Source organism: Echiichthys vipera, assembly GCF_963691815.1.
Source record: "Echiichthys vipera genome assembly, chromosome: 15".
Classification (NCBI taxonomy): domain Eukaryota; kingdom Metazoa; phylum Chordata; class Actinopteri; order Perciformes; family Trachinidae; genus Echiichthys; species Echiichthys vipera.
The window spans coordinates 28,352,799-28,375,779 of NC_139840.1; the positions used below are offsets into that span (position 1 = coordinate 28,352,799).

The 22,981-nt window shown below is 41.7% G+C and overlaps 1 protein-coding gene across 3 annotated transcripts in view; it reads right to left on the bottom strand.

Moving 5' to 3' along the window:
• Window positions 1–22,981, bottom strand: part of LOC310957685 (WD repeat-containing protein 37) — a 58,407-nt gene that overhangs the window by 30,229 nt on the left and 5,197 nt on the right. For all 3 annotated transcript variants that reach the window (XM_083928371.1, XM_083928373.1, XM_083928372.1), the window contains one exon: window positions 22,765–22,932. In XM_083928371.1, coding sequence (XP_083784497.1) covers window positions 22,765–22,902 — 138 coding nt within the window. In that variant the 5' untranslated portion in view covers window positions 22,903–22,932. The remainder of the gene's footprint in view (window positions 1–22,764; window positions 22,933–22,981) is intronic.

Here is a 22,981-nt window from a genome sequence, read left to right on the forward strand (position 1 = left end):
CGATGGAACTTACTACGAGGATAGAGAGGTGCTCTATCCTCCCCCCCATATAAGAAACGGCTACTACTACACTTGGAACTCAGCCTCTTAAAGACACGCGAAGTGGAGAGACAGCTGCGACAATCCAAACAAAGCATTTTTGAGCAGGGAGACTCCTGGCGCAGCAGGCCCGCACAGCTAGAGCTTCTAGACTGATTTCTAAAATTCAACTACCGGACGGTAGCCACACTTCTAAACCATTATCCACAAGTCTTTTTCTGATTTCTACACCGCACTATATACTTCTGAATGACTCCTTTACTGAAGGCAGACTGCCAGCAACCTTGTAAGAGGCATCAATTTCGATTGCTCCTGAAGAAAGACAGGGATCCTACCTCATGTGGCAGCTACAGACTGGTCTCACTTTTAAACGTAGATTGTCCGCCTCCAAAGTGTGATGTCATCGATAATTTCATTACATCAGACAGGCTTCACATTGGCGAGACACCCATTCTTCAATACTAGAAGGCTGCCCAACATCATATTCACACCTGGGTCGGACACTCCCAAGGTCCTAGTGGCGCTAGATGCAGCGAAAGCCTTCGATCGGGTGGAGTGGGGCTTTCTATTTTTCATTTTTGATCTGGTAATATCAAACTCTGCCCCCATCAGCAACCTACAGGTTTAGGATCTTGGTGTTTCTGATCTAAAGGTTGTGTCAATGGAGCTGCACTTTCCATCCACCATCAGCAAACCCAAGCGGCAGATCCACTTCAGAGAACTCAAAAAGATCAATGAGGATGCCTTGGCCCTAGACCTTCAACTTCTCTCCTGTGGCCCTACTGACTTCCTCTCCGTTGCTGACTCAGTGGATTCCTACAACAAGTCCCTGAGCAGTCGTCTTGACCTCCACGCTCCCTTAAAACCCAAGTCAGTCTCCTTCTCATGCTCAGCACCATGGTACACCTGCAAGCTGCGAAAGTAAAAGGCGGCCAGGCGTGTCCTTGAGTAGCGGCTCAAGGCCACTGGACTGACTGTTCACAAACAGGCATCCAGGGAGCACAAGAAGGCGTACGCAGAGGCGCTGAGAGATGCACGGTCCAGGTTTTATTTCAACATCATCAACAAAAGCCCTGGTAACTCCAAAAACTTTTCTCAACAATAAATCACCTTCTCAAACCTCCTCCACCACTGTGGAGAGGTGCAACATGCACATCACTTTTTTTTAGACAAAAAGTCGATAACCTCTGCTCACACCTCTCCACCACTTCTGTCCTGCCCTCCTCAACAACCGACCCGCCATCTGAGATTGTCGAGCCTCTCTGCACCTTCTCCGATGTCACACAGCAAGAGCATTGGTTCGGGTGACCAATGACCTTCTGATGGAAGCAGATACTGGTTGTCTATTAACAGCTGCCTTTGACACAGTTGACCACAATATCCTCCTTCACAGCCTGAAATACACCACTGGACTCTCAGAAAATGCACACAAATGGTTCACCTCATATCTGACTGAAAAAACCGAGCACTTCGCCCTGGGCAAAGCAAAATCATACACCCACCACGTCACCTGCGGTGTCCCTCAGGTGCTGGGCCCCACCCTCTTCACCCTCTATCTGCTCCCCCTGGGCAAAGTCATTCAATTCAATTCAATTTTATTTATAGTGCCAAATCATAACAAAAGTTATCTCAGGACACCTTACAAACTAGGTATAGACCACACTCTATGACTTATTTATGATTTACATAGACCTAACAATTCCCCCGTAGAGTACAGTGGCAACGAAAACCTTCCCTATTATAGGCAGGAATGTCAGAAAGACCCAGCTCTGTGGAGGACGGCCATCTGTCATGACCGGTTGGGGAGAAAGAAAAGGAGAGAGAAAGAGAGAAAAAACAAACAGATGGACAGAGAGAGACAAAGACAGACACAAAGACAGAGACAGACACTTCCAGTAACTATAATAATATCTATAGTAATGTGAATATGACTTATATGTTATGGCAGTTAATAGAGCAGAATAGTTGACACAAGCACAGCTAAGGTTATAGATTATAATAGTAGTAGGAAGCGCCATGCAGGACCACGGCAGCAGGCACCACCACGATCAACAGAGACCTGCGAGAGGACAAAGCACAAACAACTCCGGGGAAAAATTGAATTAGTAACATGCATTGATGAGACATGAATGATACAGACGGAGGGGAGAGAAGCTCAGAGTATTAGGAAAAGGATTATCCCCCGGCAGACTAGGCCTGTAGCAGCATAATTAAGCATAACAAAATCAGCTTAAAAATAACAACATTGCTAAGGGCTCGTAAGCCCTAGCTGTAAGCTTTATCAAAAAGGAAAGTTTTAAGTTTACTCTTAAATATGGGGACAGTGTCTGTATTCCGAATAACACTTGGGAGTTCGTTCCACAGGAGAGGAGCTTGGTAGCGGAAGGCTCTGCCTCCCATTCTACTTTTGGAGACTCTAGGAACGACGACAAGTAGCCCTGCATTCTCAGAGCGCAGCGATCTAGTCGGGTAATACGGTACTATGAGCTCTTTAAGATACGACAGAGCCTGACCAATAAGAGCTTTATAGGTAAGGAGAAGGATTTTAAATTCTATTCTAGATTTTACAGGTAGCCAGTGCAAAGAAGCTAATACAGGAGAAATATGTTCTCTTTGATTTGTTTTAGTTGGTACACGTTATTGGAGCAGCCTGATAATAAGGAGTTGCAGTAGTCCAGCCTAGAAGTAACAAATACATGGACTAGTTTTTCTGCATCTTTCTGAGACAAAATATTCCTAATTTTCGCAATATTATGCAGGTGAAAATATGCATTCCTTGTCGTTAGTTTTATGTGAGAATCGAAGGACATATCCTGATCAAAAATAACAGCCAGATTCCTTACTGTGGTGCTGGAGGACAACACAACATCATCCAGAGTAACAATATCTTTAGCTATTGAGTTTCGGAGGCCTTCGGGGCCAAGTACAATGACTTCAGTTTTATCTGAGTTTAACATCAGAAAATTGCACGTCATCCAGCTTTTTTTTTTGAAGTTCATCTGCTCTTCTGGTTTGATCGAGAAATATTATTGTGTATCATCAGCATAACAATGAAAGTTTATGGAGTGCTTCCTTATAATATTCCCTAAGGGAAGCATATATAAGGCGAAAAGAATCGGTCCAAGATCTATCTGATAAATAGGACTTAAAGCAGCTCAGTGCGGTTCCTTTAATGCCAATTAGATGCTCCAGTCTCTGTAGCAGGATGCGATGGTCAACAGTGTCGAAGGCAGCACTAAGGGCGCACTCACACTGTCCATCCGTGCGTGCACAAAAAAGGTTTCACGGGTAAAGCCTAGTTCGTTTGACCAGTGTGAGTGCAACCGCACAGCGCCTAGCTTCGGCCAGCTTGCCGGCCACGGACCGTTTGGTAAAGGTGGGCTTTTGTAAAGCACCTCTGCACGTATACAAGTACGAGGCCTACCACGGCTCTGACGACATTTTATGTGCACCTGTTCGGACATAGAAAAAAATAAATGAATAAAAAAAGACGGACCATTCGGGACATTTAAAACAAAAGGTTAACGTTGGTGTGATGCGGAGGTGGAGTGTTTACTGCAGATTTGGTCGGATGAAAATATTCAAAAACAGTTGGACAAGACGCACAAAAACTCTGAGGTCTATGGAAAGATTTGTAAACAAAGCGACGCATCGCGATGACGTCGATCAATGCGTGTGACGTTTTACGGCGTGATGACGAATAGACAGGCAAGAAGCATTCGCGCGAGGCCCAGGCAGTGTGAGTACAAACGGGCTTGGCCCATGGGGGGAGAAGTACCCTAAAGGGGCACGGTACGGACGGACAGTGTGAGTGCGCCCTAAGATCTAGTAAAACAAGTACAGAGACAAGTCCTTTGTCTGAAGCTATTAGAAGGTCATTAGTATTTTTTACCAGTGCTGTCTCAGTGCTATGATTCATTCTAAATCCTGACTGGAAGTCCTCCATAACTCATTATTATGTAAAAAGTTAGTACCTCGGGATCAAGACTGGGCTTTTTAAGAAGAGGTTTAATTACAGCTACTTTAAAAGACTGTGGTACATAACCTGCTGATAAAGACATATTAATCATATCTAATACAGGAGTGCTAACTAAAGGTAACACTTCTTTAAGTAACCTAGTTGGAATAGAGTCAAGGAGACAAGTAGAGGGCTCTGTAAATAGTAGATGTCAATTTGTTAAGATCAACTGTAGAAAAGCAGTCCAAGAATTTATCAGGTCGTACAGTTGGTTCCTGGGTTTGAAAAAAAATTGGTGCCAAGCGAGTTGATTTTGTCTCTAATAGTTATAATTTTATCATTAAAGAGGGTCATGAAGTTGTTACTACTGAGGGTTATAGGAATAGATGGCTCAATAGAGCTGTGGCTCTCTGTCAGCCTGGCTACAGTGCTATTTTAAAAATAAGTAATAGGCTGCTCTGGCATTACGGAGGGCCTTCCTATATGTTTTTAGACTTTCATGCCAAACTAAGCAAGATTCCTCAAATTTAGTAGAACGCCATTTACTTTCCAATTTTCGCGATACTTGATTTAATTCACGGGTTTGTGAGTTATACCTTGGAGCTAACTTCCTCCGTTTCATTATCTTCTTTTTTAAAGGAGCAACAGAGTCGAGTGTTGTTAGTAGTGAGCCTGCAACACTGTCAACAAGGTGATCAATTTCAGAGAGACAAACGTTAGTGCAGGAATCTTGAATATTAGGATAAGGCATTAAATTAAATGGAGATGGAATCGCTTCCTTAAATTTAGTTATAGCACTATCAGATAAACATCGAGTGTAGAAACTTTTGCCCAGACGTGAGTAGTCCTGTTATACGAATTCAAAAGTTATTAAATAATAGTCTGATAAAATAGTATTCTGTGGAAAGACTATTAAGTCATTGATTTCCACACCATAAGCCAAAACAAGGTCGAGGATTTCCATTATTATGCTGATGACACAGAGCTTTACATAAGGATGACCACCTGCCTGGAGGATATAGAGGCATGAATGAAGCTAAACTTTTTTCAGCTGAACAGTTCCAAAACAGAAGCCATCCTAGTCCCAAACCACATCAGCTATGCTCATCCACCATCACCAGTATCACCTTCTCCAGCCAAAACATCCCCTTTCTACATCGTAACTAACCTCGGTGTTAAAATGGATCCTCAACTTTCTTTTGACACCCATATCCAACACATCTGTAAGACATCCTTCTACTACCCCAGGGACATTGCCAAACTCCGTCCATCATTCACCCTGGCAGATGCAGAGAAGCTTGTCCATTCCTTTGTCTCCTCCAGGCTCGAATACTGTAATGCGCACCTCATTGGGATCGCTGGCACGAACATTCAAAGGCTGCAATACATCCAGAACAGTGCTGCCAGGATCCTGATGAGGGTACACAACCACACTCACATCACCCCCATCCTGAAATCTCTTTACTGGCTCCCTGTCCCACACAGAATGGAGTACAAGGTCTCTCTCCTCACCCAGTGCATTCATGGACATGCCCCCCTATACCTGAAGTAACTCCTCAACCCCCAGACCTCCTCATGCATCCTCCGTTATGGTACCTCAAACACCCTCCAAGTCCCAAGAACCAAGCTCCACACCATGGGTGATCGGGCCTTTTCCTCGGCTGCTACGAGGTTATGAAACGCCCTCCCTGACCACCTGAGGGCCCCACGGACAGATGCTTTTAAAAAAGACCGTAAAACCTTCCTGTTCACCAAAGCATTTTGCTAAATGTCTTTTAGATGTTCTCCTTTAAACTTATTACTTATTTTTCATTTTACCTTTAATTTTTATGTTGTTTTTATTCTGATCTGCAGCACTTTGAGATTGTTGAATTGTGCAGTACAAGTAGAAGTCCAAAACAAATAAAATGTATTATTATTATTTTGGAGAAATTGGCTTTGATTCTAATTTTATTTCTTAGGTTCATCTTCTGTATGTAACCCCCTCTGCATCTGTAAACACTAACACTGTCTGCTCAGCATATTTCCCTCTCAAACGTGGGACCCGGCAGGGCTGTCCGCTCTCACCCTTGTTGTTCAACATTGCCATCGAACTTTTAGCCATCTGGCTTAGATACCAGAGCGAGTTTGAAGGCATTACTCGTTTTGGTCTAGTCCACCATCTTTCCTTATATGCTGATGACCTCCTTTTAATTATTTCAAACCCCACATCCTCCCTCCACCCAATTTTATCAATCCTGGATCAGTTTAAGCACCCATCGGGGTATAAGTATATTCAGAAAAGTGAGATTTTCTTTTTCTCAACCTCGTGGCGAGATCACTCCCACAATCCATACTCCCCTTTAAAACAGCTGACAACAGGTTCAAATATTTGGGGGTGTTTATCATCAGCTCCTTCAGGGACCTTTTCAAAAGAACTTCCAGCTGCTATTGGATAAATGCAAGTCAGACTTGTCTAGATGGGCTGGCCTCCCCCATCGTTTTTTACTAATCTAGACCGACAACTTAACGCTTCTATTTGGAGGGATAAACCTGCCCGTATCAAAAAACATATTCTTCAACTCCCTAAAGCTGAAGAGAGACTAGCACTCCCTAATTTCAGCCACTACTTCTGGGCTTGCAACATTAATAAACTTTATATTGGCTCTGCGGTGGAGCTGGAGAAGGTCTCATCTAATCCGGTTTTCGTTAATACCATAAAAATTTGAATCCAGTTCAGGAACCAGTACGGCTTGCAAAGGGCTTCGATCCTTGCCCCGGTTTTGAATAACTATGCGTTTCTCCCTTCCTGCACTGACCCTGCATTCTGCATACAGTCAGATAAGGGCCTCAAAACGCTTAATGACCTGTATGACGAAGATGTTTTTGCGTCTCAAATGAGGCTTTTATTTTTTTAAAGATTCTTTTTTTGGCAGTTTTCAAGCCTTTTATTAGAAAGGACAGACAGGAAATGGGGGAGAGAGGGGGGGGGGGGGACATGCAGCAAGCCTTGAGGACCTTCAGCCTCTTTACATGGGGCTGCTGCTCTAACCACTCAGCCACTGGCCAAATGAGAACCGCCCCCCTGAAGCTGAGATAGACGAATTCCTGTCTCTCAACGTACAACACAAACAACTGATATCAGTCATTTATTATAAGATTGCTCTTCTGAGCCCAGTCCCCACTGTATCACCAAAAATGCATGGGAAAAGTATTTGTGGGTAGACATTAATGAGCTCCAGTGGAGGGACATTCTAAAACTGGTCCACTCATCCTCGCTTTGTGCCAGGCACTGCCTATTACAGTGGAGGGTGCTTCATAGAGCCCATTTCACCAACGCTAAATTGGCCAAGATATACCCTAGTCACAGTGATGCTTGTAACCTGTGTAAGCAGTCACCAGCCGACCACGCACATATGTTCTGGACGTGCCCGAAGCTTGCTGAATTTTGGTCCGATATACTGTATTTCCAACCCTCAAACAGGCTCTTAACTCAAATTTGAAACCCAATCCCCTGACTGCTCTTTTTGGGCTTCTTCCGTCTAAAAATCTGCCCATTACTACACAACGTGTCGTGAACTTTACCACAATGCTCGCCAGACGAAACATTCTCAGTTGACCCAACCCTTTTTTTCCTCCATTGTTCTGCGTCCACACAAAACCAGTGAAACCGGCTAAAAACGCTGAAATACACATGGCCAGGCCTGGATGTGGCACTGTAACTGCCACAGAAATACACAAACAAGGAGAAGAAGAGAGGGAGAGCTGTGTATAATCATAATACAAACCACGGAGACTTTCTTGCCAAATCTGGCAAGTTTCTAAATCCTCATCCAAGTCTAGCAACTTATTCTGGTGTTATTGGTGTTTTGGACTCTGATGCACAAATCACTCTGCAGTTAGTTGTCCTCAACAAGGAGCGGGGGCTTCTGTGAGCCCCTTTCCCATCCCAAAGCACTCACAGGTGGGACACGGTTACAAAAGATACCGTTTTCAGGCTCAAATAACGCCGGCTGCGTGTGAATGGTTGGCCAAAACGATACTAAAGTTGTGCGGTTACAGGAAAAAGCATCTTCGTGTGGAAGAGGGGGCAGCCACTAGCCTCGTGAGTCCATCCTGATCTCTGAGTTCCATTGTATTTTACTCGCAGATCAGTCTGGTAACGTGTAACAGAGGAAAATTGGAGTCATTTGCAAAGCGTCCAAACCAATCTGCGTTGGTTTTGAGGCGGATTTAATTTGGACAAAACGAGAAGGGACTGTTCAGTGTAAACAACATGGCGGCTTCTGCGGATGAGTTGAGCGCAGCAAGCCGCCCACTAACCATTTTTTCTCTTGGATCCTTTTGTTAGAACATGGGCCGTAAATTCACGTTACACAAACAGCAAATCCTCAACACTGTTAGTACATCATACGCTTCATTGTTCTGATTGGTTGATTTGCCCGGTATGTTGGTGATAGATGGTTTATCTAATCAGCAACCAGTATTTTTGCCCCCTTCCCAAAAGATCTACAAAAGAGAGTTCCCAGATGGATATGGTAACCAAATGAAAATTATGGGAAACAATCCGCCTGGCGGAGTCAGGTTAGGCAGCCACATCATTTTATCATCATCATATAGAGAGATTTCATCATTTTTTGCTAATTTTCAGGGGTTTTTTTGTTCACATATACCCAAACCTTTTAAAAGACGCTCATAATTTTATGTCCATGTGTTTTCATGTGCATGCAGTCAGACACTCAATACTAGTTTACAGTCAAATAAAACATCCTGTGATGATGATTCGTTATGTAACAAAGTGAGGAGGGATTTTGTGCCTCAATATAAGTTAAAAACAACTATTTGTACTGCTATTTGTGTGTCTATGATTCACTTTAACAGGAATTTTGTATAAAGTGCTGCAGGAATGAGTCCTAAAACCCAGAAATGAGTTAGTATTCTTGCACTTCCGTTTCCCTTGTCTCAATGTCAATATGTTTTTTAATGGGCTTTTGCTTAGATGCCTGAACTAGGGTCTGTGATTAACACAGTCTCAAGAGATTTTAATGTTAAGTACTACTGTACTGTATGACATAAAAGCCAATAGAAGAATCCCATTGGCTTTTGGTGAGGGAACCAGGGCTGCCTTCCCAGGCTGGCCTACAAAAATATGCCATCCCTATAGCACTCCATTATAGATCAGACGCAATATTTATCCATTAACATTAGGGATGCTCGATATTGGCTTTTCTGCCGATATCCGATATTCCTATATTGTCCAACCCTTAATTTCCGATACCGATATCACCCGATACCGATATATGCAGCCTTTTTACACCAAAATTCATCACATATTACCTATTATGGAATTAACACATTATGCCTAATTTTATTGTGATGCCCCACTGGATGCATACATAAATGCAACACGGCTTTTCAAATGTAAACACAGTCTGTACAAAATAAGTTATTGAAAAAAGTGCCATTCATTTATTTGTTTGTGTTTTTAGAGAGACTATTTTGCCTCAAACAACACTACAGACAATATCAAAACAAGGAAGATGCATAGCTTCAGTCCAGAGTAGTAAACAAACTTAGTTTTCTTTTTCCAGACTGAGTAACCGGCCGTAACTTGGCAAATAATACAATCAATAAATTAGCAGTTAAGCTCAACATGCTAACCTGTATTGGATCTAACGGATACAGCACCAGAAATTAGCTTCTCGACGTGACTGTAAACAATGCTGTGCAATTCGGGTCAGCACTGGTCTGAGAAATACTTGCGACTGGGCGTGACATAACGTTGCTCGAGGAACTCCACAAGTTTGGTGAATCCGGCATCTTGAACGATAGAGAAAGTTTGTATCTCGGTGTCAGCTGTTGCTTCTTTTCATCACTTTGCTGCACAGATATAGCGTATAACTCCGCATGATTCTTCTTGAGGTGGATGATCAAATTAGATGTATTAAAGGAAGACTCCTTGTTTCCTCCTCTCATAACGGACGCCTTGCAGTCATTGCAAAGCGCACATTTACTGTTAGTAGATGACACTTGGAAATACTTCCAAACCACGGACATCTCATGCACCGGGAGAGCTGAAGCTTGTTAGCCACGGTTAGCAACCTACGAGTGAAGCGTGTTGTTGTTGTTATACGTCATCAAGCACGCGCCTGTAAACGGCCCGTGTTGCATTCAGGTACACTCGGAAATGCTGAAGCCTACAGAACTAACATCGGTTGTAAAAACCCGATACCGATAATTCCCGATATTAAATTTTTAACTCAATATCGGCCGATAATATCGGTGGGCCGATATTATCGGACATCCCTAATTAGCATCCATTCAAAATAATCACTGATAAATTAACACCAAGCTACTTCTATGAGTAGGTTATTGCAGTAGTGAGTTCATTACATTATTTATTAGAGACTTGCTGTGACAGAGTTACGGCACATAAACAAACAGGAAGTAGGCCACATCTCAAAGCTTTGTCCAATCCTGATGAAACTACTCAGTGTGTCTTTGTACCTTGGTCAGTGTACTGTGCATATTTTTTTTTTTTTTTTAAATCAGTCAAGTGTGCTGTTAGCATTCACAGGGTGGTGTTGGTAGCAAAAAGGTTTGTGCCACAGAGCACACAGAGAAAAGACTGAAGGAGAGGAAAGGGCTGCAGCATGGGGGCCTTGCATACAATGTAAACAGCTGTGGAAAAAAAGCATCAAAAAGCATGTGTGAAGTATTAATCATTTACATATGTTTACTTATTTTCTTTATTTGAGCATGTGAGAGTATTTAAGACTGAATCAAATATCTGAAATGAGACGCCTGAAAATCAAAGTTTACATTCTAAATCGCATGACACAAAACACATTTATGTCTATGGGAGCATATAGATTTAGACATATGATAAAAGTTTCAGGCCTGGGCAGGAATGAGGACTCAGATGCGAAGGTGAACAGTTTATGCAGGCTTTTATTCTGAAACTTCTGCTTCGACTGCAGAATGAGTGATAACTCAACCGGCTATGAAACTCTGAGCTAGACAGAACAAAACACAAAAACACACTCACACTAGAACCAAAATTCACTCTCACAAGGAAGGAAACAAAACTCTATGACTACTCTATGCTTCGAGGGATTATGCTATGAAAATTATTTATAAAGAAAAAACACTCTCAAGGCGGGAAAAAGCAAAAGGCTGAAAACCAAACTTTTGCTGCACTGAGCTAGTAAAACTACAAAACAAAGACACTCTGAACAGAAGGAAAACAAAGGGACTATGAAATTAGCTCCTCAAAAAACAAAGCTGACCAAAAATGTAATCAAAATCAAAATCACTCTTCTTCAGAGGAAATACAGAAATGCCGAAAACAAGAGCGTGGCAATACTCGGACTCAAAGACTGGGACAAGGCTGTGGATCGGGGCTGGACGTATTCGACGAGACGAATGAAATACTCTGGCTAGAGACAGGGGAAGACACAGACTATATACACATGAGGAAGAGGGACACAGGTGGAAACAATCATGGATCACGGGGGAACGTCAGACCAGTGACACAAGAGGAAGGGCAAGTGACTGTGGTGTGACAAAAAGTCCCAAATACTTGAACATCCTTGCGTACACAAGTCTAATATTCATATTTAGTTATATTCTTCTTCTTATGTTTATCTATAATCCATTATTTTAATTTTCATTTTTGAGCATTGTTATGATCAGTGAGGACATTTTAGTTCCCACGCCCAGTGTGGATATTGGGAAACATAATCGGGCCAGGGAACACAGGCCTCCAACAACCTTCCTTCCAAAAACTTAATTTAAAAATAAATTACTAATCAAGTTTATAAAAACAGAAAGTAGTCTCCTGAAAATCTCTTTAGCTACAATCCTGAGAAGACAAGTGATTGTGTCAAAGTTTGCCCTCCTTGCAGTGATCGGCATTGTTTTTGCCGCAGGCCAACTTTCCCAAATTATGATGTGCTGCGTAACATGCAAGCCTGGTTAATCCAATAAGGAAGTGCCAAAAATGTCAGTCCTCCAAGTGTCCACTAGGGGCAGGATTCATAATAGAGCAGTTTCTCATTGACCCCCATGTTAAACAGGCCGTTTTCACAGCATCATTAAACCTGTTTAAGGCCTGGGACCTGTTTAGGTCATATCTCCGTGACAACACTGAGGGGGGTGATTTTTATTTTTACCAGACTAGCTTTTATTTTATTGGAGGTTAAAATTTAAAATTAATAAGGGGCGTGGCCTCTTGAGTGACAGCTAGCCGCTGACCCTGACTTCTCCTCAGAGGTAAACGTCAGCCAGACGGACGTATCTCCCTCCCCACAACTTCACATACATGGTCTTTTTTGGTAGAAGGAAATGACGCGGAATCAACGTCTGACAAGATGGTGACCACCGTAGGCGAGTACAATTGGATCAAGCTGAGAGAACGGACTTCGACGGAGACGCTACGTCCATTTTTATACAGTCTATGGAAAGGGTGTCAAACTGATCCAGTAAAGGGCCGTGTGGCTGCAGGTTTTCATTCCAACCAATCAAAAACACACCTGGTCTAACAAATCAACTGTGTGAAGACAGTTCTTGCTTGGTTGGAATGAAAACCTGCAGCCACACGGATCACGGATCTTTTACTGGATCAGTTTGACACCCCTGGTCTATGGTAACTTGTCATCATGGCCAATATTCACAATGGAACAAAGATATGAGAATGACACCCAGGGTGACATTTTTTGGAATACTCCTTTAACTGGTATGAGCATCAAAAGACAAGTTTTCAGGAAGTTCGGTCATGTCATCAAATTTAAAAATGTTAACGCCCTCTAATGTGAAGTGGGCAGCACCCCTACATTTGCCCTCTTTCTGCCCCCCTCAGAGCCCCTTGTTGCATTTAAAAAATGATGCAGTAGGTGGACTTAGGCTCCGGCCTTGGGGTGAAGTTACACTTTAATGTGCCATTCCATCCAAAACTGTTAGACCAATATGAGGAGTTGGGCACCCTGAGATAAACAGTAGGTTCCCCCAGTCGAATGTCATTCAACCATAAAAGAAGACTGTGCAGCGAGTCATAGCGATTTCATAGTTAAAAGAGCACCAGTAAAATCTTAAACAATGAAAAACATATTAATTAGTATGTTAGAAAATGATGTAGTATGTCCCAATACATAGTATGTCAAATGCAGTATGCCAAAAATAACAGGATGTGCAACTACATTCCCTTCAGATTGTGAAGTATGCAAACCAGCATGATTTTCTGATCATTCTGACCCACAATCCTTTGTGCAGCATATATGGGCAAGAGGTTCAAAGTTCAAGGCGTTATTTTATGAAGTAGTACGCTAGTATATGTAGTACAGTAGTATGCTGCATGCAACAGTATGTACTTTGTAAGGCAGCTACAGTACAGTACATACTGAAAGTAAAAGTTAAAAAAAAAAAGAATATGATTTTTTCTTATCTTCAAGTGGGAGCTTGTGTAACATTCAAATCACATGCTTCATGTATGTCATGATTTATTTGCTAAGCCAACACTAACTTTTCGACCTCAACAAAATGTGAAAACTTTTTGGTGACATTTTGTCCACACTTTTTTATACATATATTATGAGTGCCTTTGGAGAATATAGAAGAAATCATGGTCTTGAGTCTTTAAAAAAATCAGAAATCTGTAATTACAGCAAAGAATGCAGGCAACTGAATATCACGTTGATTTAAATTTACAGAACTAGACATCTATTTCTACTCTCAGTCACCATAAAAATCACAGAACGAGGCAACGAGATGAGAATTGTGAGTCATGTAACCTTGGGTTACAAAGCCTAGGTAACTACACCAAATACAATATACAAGTCTACTCTTCTACTTTAACATAAGAAAACCTACTGTTAGTGTGATTGACCTCTAAATATTAGAGATGCACCGAGCCGATACCTGGATCAGATATCGGCTTCGATATTGACTTATTAGCTGGATCTGATATCAGATGAATGAGGTCAATCCAGTCATTTTGTTTTAATATCATAGACAGCAATACAGTTACAGTGACCGAGTCACTTAAATTCTATGTTTGCAACACCGGTTACGTCATCAAGCAGAATAACCATATTAACTCCATATTTATATATGTGGTATATGTACATTTATACCTTTTTTAAAAAAAGGCTAAATGTTGTCAAGCCTGATGCCTTCACTCACATGGCAAAGTATATGCTCAGCCCAGATATCGGCATCGGATTGGATCAGAAAAAACTAGATCGGTGCATCTCTACTAAATGTTGCTGGAATATGTAGATTATCACATTTTCTAAGGGAAAGGATACACTGATTTGAAAGAGAGAAATCATTTTCAGAACCACCACACAACACCTCCTCTAAAGACTAATCAAACGGAAACAACACCATTAAAGCTAGCACTAAAAACTACTCAGGGAGTTAGACTACTGTCTGAAACATGGTGGGCTAAACACCTGAAACTTACCTCCATTCTCATGAGGGATTCCAGATTTTCAGAGGACTGGACCAAAAGGGACCAGAGTGAAAAAAACAAAAAGTCATGAGGAAAGGATTACAATGTTGGCACCATATCGGTTAGAAACAGCTCCCTGCAATTATTATTTGGATCTGTAAATCATAAATTCAGAAGCCACATTGAGGGAGTCTTTAAAGCTGAAGACGATAACTTTCTATGAAAAATGACATCCCTTTATATTTGCTGAATCTATCACTATATCCTGACAATGAGACAGATGATGTGTCATGTCAAGTCCTACCTCTGCCTTGTATCCCTTTCTGCTCCCAGAACCCTCTCATAGTCTTTTTCGGCTGACAAGGAACAGGCTTTGTTCCGGTCCGCGCACAGGAGTTTGAATAACTGGGTTCAGAACCTGGAAAGTTTGCGCCGAACCGGAACCTGAAAATAGCTCCTTTTTTTAGTCCGAACCGGTTCAAACCTGACAACATCAGCTGTTGTACAAATCAAAAGATAGAGCAGCACAGCCTTCTTCTTTGGGGGCTTGACCAATAAATGACATGAAAATGTAAAAGGAGATGTGTTCTGAATGATGAGAGAGAGCCATCAGAGCAGAGGAGAAATAAAGTGTATCAAGATATGAAGATATCTGATGAATGTGCATCAGCTACAGTTTCAGTTTGAGAACTAATAAAGACCCACGAGGGAGCCCCATGTGTTGTTTCTGCTGCTGATTGAAGTAACGGAGGTTAGCTCTGGAGACTCTGTCCAGGACACAAAATAAAAGTGTCTCCTCCTATGATCTCTGACCAGGAACAGCTAACACTGAGCTACTGTAAGATATTTTAGTGAGTTTCATCTTGATGGATCGCTTTGAATGAATTTGAGTTCCCTCTGGTAAACAGTTAACTATGTAGGTTCAAGGTTCAAGGTATCTTTATCATCCCAGATGAGCAGTAAAAGAGGCACAGCAAACAACAAACATCAAACACAATAAAAACAACAACACAAAACAACAAAAAAATAAAAACAAGTCACAAATTTATGTAGTGTGTAGTGTGTGTGTGTCTAGAGCTTTTATTGTAAAAGGTAAGAACGGAAGAAGTGAGGCTATCTGCGCTGATTTCGCCAGGTTGAAGTAGAGAAATAGTTTTCCATATAATCCTCTGAAGTAAACAGCACAATGTGATGAGAGAGGAAATCATCACCATTCAAATTAAGAGTTTTCATATGGAACTAAACATAAATAAGCACTCCACATTATGGCACATTCAGGTCATTTATGCACCCCACTAACACACAACACAGGCTCACTGCGCACAATACATTTACTGCCGTTGTGCATTGTACACGCTCTCATCCTTGATTACAGTGGTTCCCACAAAACTGATGGAAATGCGGGCTCGTTCGCTAGGTACGGTTCAAAGAATTCTGAACGGCACCTGTTCAAGAATCCGTTCCCTGTCAGTCCAAAAACACACCAGTGTGCTCCTAATGGCATCTGCTATCCACCACAAAAAACAACCACTCAGGACCGAGCAGTCTCTGACACAGTGTCAATGACTGCTCTGAACTCGGATCAAACTGTGAAACTAGGCAGTGCTGATCAAATATGAATCAAGATTATGTTACTGTAGTGCATATTTCTCTCGTTAAGTGTTTTCAGAAACATGTTTCAGTGTACTGTTCAGCTGTAAATGAGTCGAGCCAAAAACAAGTCCAGCCCACCAGCAGGACATACAGCTAACCTAATGGACAGACCCCCACATTAATTGTTTAATACTAACTATAATTGAGAAACTGTTTAGAGTTAGGTTTGTATTCTGACAGTATTCTCCTCCCCTTCTGCTATCTACTTTGCAAGGTCTCCATAGCTGCATCCTGAGCTCCGCCCAAGACGATTGTGATTGGTTTAAACAAATCCAAACAAGCCAGAACGATTTTTCCTCTATCCGAGAGTGATAACTTGTGCAGCAAGTTGATAAAGAAACTCCCCATGCCTAAACACAGTAAAGATAAAATTAATACTTTCCCCATGTCTTGAATCAGTGGCTCGGTATTGTTTTTTCACCTTGATTTATCATGTTTGCATATAATGAACGCAATGTACTCTGTTTACCCAGCATCCCAAGTAGTGTTGTCACAATACCAAAATTATAACTTTGGTACGATACCTGCCTAAAATATATTAATACTGATACTGAAACAATACCACGGCGTAAAATTATATATCAATAATGGAATAAAATATTAGATGACAGAATGTGGAATTTAAAATTATTTCTTAAAAATTAATATATATTTGTTAAAGCTGCTGAGCTTTATAGCTTCTTAACTTGTTATAACAACAATGAAAAGATTATCCAGCTGTTTAAAAAATAAAAAAGATTTGTCACAGAACATGGACATATGAAAACAAGAACATGTTCGTAATTATCTGGACAATTATTTGGCCAATGCAAGGTTCTTGGTGTTGTGTTGTTGACCAGCATACTTGTGAACACCAGCACATGTTAAGGTAAAGTTAATGTCTCTGTTTGCGTACAGAGACGTGTGAACCACATTAGAGAGTTAAAGAGTTAGCTTTACCCCTGACTGCCTCGATCAGCTCTAATGGTGAAAAAAGTTCACTTGTCACTAAATAAACACTGGCTTGACTTCACGTTACATCGGGGAGATATTTATGTTTTCTATCTCTAACCTGCAGCCCTCTGAACTCTTTGAACAAGTCCTCATGTCTGTCAGCTCCATGTTTCTCCAAGTTGGTCGTTGGTGAGACGGGCTTTGTGGCGTCCGTGAGCTTGCCTTTACCGTCAGCAACGCTCCGTGCCATGTTTGTCTGTATCTGTGACTGTTTGTCACTATAAAGCCATGCCCACTCTGGCTGCAGACAGTGATCAAGAGAGTGATAGAATCTGTACACAGACATGCTGCCCCGCTGTCGCACAAAGTTCATAAAGTACTGATACTAATAAAACGTTAAAAAGTATCATTTTAGTTCTGACTTTATTCTCACAAATTTGACTTCAAACTCACTCCCAGGAAAAGCTAGTCCTTTAATGGAAGACCAAAAAGGAAATATATGTTGTTTTGGTGGCCGGAGAGGCACGTTTGTTTGCTAATAAGGCCCGGTAACATGTCGCCCAACCCTATTAGCTAGCTTAACTGCAAGGTTAGGGTGTGCATGTAACAGTCATGTACAGTTTAGTGAGTAAGAGTACAATGCCACGGGAATCTTGGTCAAATAGCATGCTACTGTACTGTACGGCACACACATTATCTTAGAGACAGTAGAGCTCCATAGCGTTTCATATGATGCGGTAGTCGGCTAATGTCTTCATTGTGTAGCCAATTAGAATGCATTATTTTGCATACAGACCAAAACAACACAATGGCTTGGTCATGTTCATGTAGAGATAACAGACTGTCCACCGCGTGTAGCTTAGCTGCCGAAGCTACATCCGTTTGCCAACATAAACAAACGGACATGAAACAAGAAAACACAAAATCCTGTGACCGTACAGATGTGTGGTGCTTATGTCCTTTACTTAACTGCAAACACATTTTAAGATCTAGAGACAGAGTAGTGATCTGTAATGCTTGCTTTGATGCGGTCCGTGTCGCTGCTGGTACCGCTGTTGTCTACTGGGCTCATTTCTTCTTTCTGTGTAGTCGACTACAGCGTCCGTCACTCATATTTCTTAGCCACTACTACCTTCCACTGACGGAAAATGGTATAGCACTAGTTATCTCAGGAGATCGCAGGGGATTTTTCAAATACTAGAAATGTGACAGCAACATCATCGTGCTAATGGATGATGCGACTCTGCTAGACCCAAGGCTGGAGACTAGGGATGCTCGATATTGGCTTTTCTGCCGATATCCGATATCCGATATTGTCCAACCCTTAATTTCCGATACCGATATCACCCGATACCGATGCATGCAGCCTTTTTACACCAAAATTCATCACATATCACCTATTATGGAATTAACACATTATGCCTAATTCTATTGTGATGCCCCACTGGATGCATACATAAATGCAACACGGCTTTTCAAATGTAAACAGTCTGTACAAAATAAGTTATTGAAAAAAATGCCATTCATTTATTTGTTTGTGTTTTTAGAGAGAATATTTTGCCTCAAACAACACTACAGACAACATCACAACAAGGAAGATGCATAGCTTCAGTCCAGAGTAGTAAACAAACTTAGTTTTCTTTTTCCAGACTGAGTAACCGGCCGTAACTTGGCAAATAATACAATCAATAAATTAGCAGTTAAGCTCAACATGCTAACCTGTATTGGATCTAACGGATACAGCACCAGAAATTACCTTCTCGACGTGACAGTAAACAGGGCTGTGCAATTCGGGTAAACACTGGTCTGAGAAATACTTGCGACTGGGCGTTATACAGACATAACGTGGCTCCAGGAACTCCACACGTTTGGTGAATCCGGCATCTTGAACGATAGAAAAAGTTTTTTTTCTCGGTGTCGGCTGTTGCTTCTTTCCATCACTTTGCTGCACAGATGTAGCTTATCACTCCCCATGAATCTTCTTGAGGTGGGTGATCAAATTAGATGTATTAAAGGAAGACTCCTTGTTTCCTCCTCTCATAACTAACGCCTTGCAGTCATTGCAAAGCGCACATTCACTGTTAGTAGATGACACTTGGAAATACTTCCAAACCACGGACATCTCATGCACCGGGAGAGCTGAAGCTTGTTAGCCACGGCTAGCAACCTACGAGTGAAGCGTGTTGTTGTTGTTATACGTCATCAAGCACGCGCCTGTTAACGGCCCGTGTTGCATTCAGGTACACTCGGAAATGCTGAAGCCTACAGAATTAACATCGGATGTAAAAACCCTGTACCGATAATTCCCGATATTACATTTTTAACTCAATATCGGCCGATAATATCGGTGGGCCGATATTATCGGACATCCCTATAATAAAGTAATGCATTTTGGGTTTAAGCAAACATGATGCCTCCTTTTTGTTTTGTCATCTTTCACACACTTCTTTCACTATTGTTTTTAAATCCAACTGAATAATATCTTTCTTATTTTGTTACATTCTTTAAAAACAGTATTTTAAACCTTATTTACCCCATGACTTTTAACACATGGATAGGGAGCTTCTTCAACATTAGATCAACAGTGAACTGAAGAACTTAATACAAATGTGAAGGAAGAAGTAACATTTTATAAACATTGATTAAACTAATGTTCTGTAGTATCACGGAATACCTCAAATTTCATCCATAAACATGGTGTAGAATTAAGGCAAGGGTTTATTTTTAAGAAGACATGCATACAGCTATACTAAAGCCAAACTCCAGACTTGCTTATAGCAACAAGGAAATACTTTCTGGTGTTGTAATAACAAAACACCTGAAAACATGACAGTGGAACATGGAGTCTGAACAATTTAGGTTATTTGAATGTAAGGAGGGCAATACATTTGTAAGTATTTAGATTATCATTATTTTTTAGGTATAGTTTATTCTTATTGAAATGGATTTCTGTCACATTTCTAGTATTTGGAAAACTCCCCTGCAATCTCCTGAGATAACTAGTGCTATACCATTTTCCGTCAGTAGAAGGTAGTAGTGGCTAAGAAATATGAGTGACGGACGCTGTAGTCGACTACACAGAAAGAAGAAACAGACCGCACCAAAGCAAACATTACAGATCACTACTCTGTCTCTAGATCTTAAACGTGTTTGCAGTTAAGTAAAGTACATAAGTGCCAAACATCTGTACAGTCATAGGATTTTGTGTTTTCGTGGTTCATGTCCGTTTGTTTATGTTGGCTAACAGGTGTAGCTTCGAAAGATAAGCTACACGCAGGGGAGAGTCTGTTATTGCTACATAAACGTGACCATGCCATTATGTCGTTTTGGTCTGAATGCAAAAAATAAATGCATTATAATTGGCTACACAATGAAGACATTAGCCAACTAACACATCATATGAAACGCTACGGATCTCTACTGTCTCTAAGATAATGTGTTAGCAGGTGATAGATGTGAGGGTAAAATCTTGCACCTGAATGAACGTTATTATCCTTAGACAGTGTGTACGTCTGCTTTCGACAGCCAAGCTGAATAATATATCAGTGTTGGGTGAGGTAAAATGGTTATGGTTTGGCTCCCATGCGGTAAAACTTAAGGTAAACAGTCCCGAGAGGCGGGGTATCGCGGACCACAGTCAGCCGTAGACAAGTACAGTACAGTAGGATAGCTGGCTATTTGACCAAGATTCCTGTGGCCTTGTACTCTTACTCACTAACCTATACACGACGACTACATGCACACCCTAAGCTTGCAGTTAAGCTAGCTAATAGGGTTGGGCGACACGTTACCGAGTCTTATTAACGAACAAACGTGCCTCTCCGGCCACAAAAACAACATATATTTCCCTTTTACTCACCTTTTGGTCTTCCATTGAAGAAATAGCTTCTCCTGGGACCCCCCGAGCACGCAAAAAATTGCTGATGGACATCTTCTTCCACCCAGTGTTAGTTTCTCCCACCTGCATGAAAAGGGAGCCTCCCGCCGAAGTGACTGGTCCTTACGGCTACTCGTTTTTCTGAGATTGTGTCTGAACCTTCAGTGCAGCGTTTCACTCGTCAGACAAGGAGCAAGATAGCGCACGTATTGCTTAACTGTCCTGTGCCAACGTGGGCAGCTGGTAATCAAAGTGTTTTAGCAGACAGATGTTTGTTGCAAAGTCTGAGACTTTAACACTAACAGTGTGATAAAAAGTACTTAAGTGATTATAAGTCCTGGTGAATGCTTGATAAGTAGACTATACAAAATAATTAAGTGTAGTTTTCGGTGTGTGCGTGCCAGACCTGGGCAATCGTGGCTGTAGCCCTGGACCTCTGTACCGTCAAAAAACCCCGAAAAAACCCATCATGATGATGGAAATAGCCTAGTACAGTAGACTTTAATGTTGCTGCATTACCAGCAGCCACAGATGCAACATTATAGCACGTGTCCACACTGACAAGAGATAACTCCAGAATCAAACTTAGAGCAGACTGACTTGATAACTTCAGAATCCAACTTAAAGCAGACTGAATTGATAACTTCAGAATCAGACTTAAAGCAGACTGACTTGATCACTTCAGAATCTAACTTAAAGCAGACTGACTTGATAACTTCAGAATCAAACTTAAAGTGGTTAATAAACTTCTACGCACATGTGTGTACACAGGAAGGTTTCAAAGACAAATTATTAATTTAGAAAATGATTTGGAAGAACTCACACATTTACTCAAACCAAACTATAACGACTGATCATGTAAGTAACGTCATGTTTAACATTGTCATCAAAAACTAAACATAGAGGCATTCACGAGGACAGCTACCATTCTCTTCTGTTATTAACCAACATCTGCCGTCACTATGGCAACCACAGACTCATTCAGCTGAAAGTGTCCAGTTAAGGGGTCACTGGTTAAACCCAAATACCAGTCAGGAGAGAAAACGTCTGTCGGAGCACAGTTTCAGGAGACCTGCAGTGGATTCAGCCCGGTCCACTTGACATCAGGTCGGTGCATGTCAGTGTTTCTGAGGCTGTAGGCTGTTCTCATGTCTCATTCTACTGCTGGGGTCTATGCTGACCTTTCCTATCCTTAACATAACGTTAAACAGCCCAGACGGGAGTCACATGTGACCATGTCCTTCTCAAACTACGTCACAATTGCATGTTGATCCGCGTAATTTCAAACATTTCTTGGGGGAGAATCCCCTGAATCCCGTCTGAAGAGGACTCTGACTTCTGGACTACAGCCCCAGATGTTTTCACAAGCTAGCGACGAGCATGACGTGCTATGTGCACTATTGGTCAATATGATAGTACCAGGAAGAAATAAAAACTACTTTCAGCCCTGAGTATTGGTATACCATGCAACACTAATCCCAAGAGAGATTCAGTTCCTTAGTTTCAGTTGAGAACCAGCAATCAGCACCACTGTTCTGAGCGCAAATGCCTAATCCTGTTCTGAATCCATCTGTTTTACTGAGTTAAAATAACCTTACAGAAATAATGCTCTAATTGTGGCATGCTTAAGCCGGCAACAATAGAAAACGTTATATGCCCTCTAAATAGGTGCATCAAAACCTAATTGGCTTAGGCTCAACAACAAGAGTGCTTACACACAGAAACAGCAGGACAGCAAGCTGATGATGACAGACAGGACATCTGTGACACTTCCAGAGGAGCAGCTGGTGATTCTAGAGGTAACCTAGAAACCCATTTACTTTCTCTGTACTTTTTCCTGTTTCTGTGTATTTTTAATGTGTAAACAATTGTCACCTGTCCCTCCAGCATGTCTCTCTGCATGCCGGAGCGCTCCTGCTCGGTGCTGTTGGTCCTGCGGATGGACAGGCTGTGAGACTTCCTCTTCTGCTTGGCCTGGCGGGCGGCAGCACTGCTCCCACTCTCCACCGGCATCCCTCCTTCCAAACCTGATGAAACCACAGTCTGAAAGTACAAAATCACAAGAAAGAAGGTGACCAAAGGGTCAAGAGAG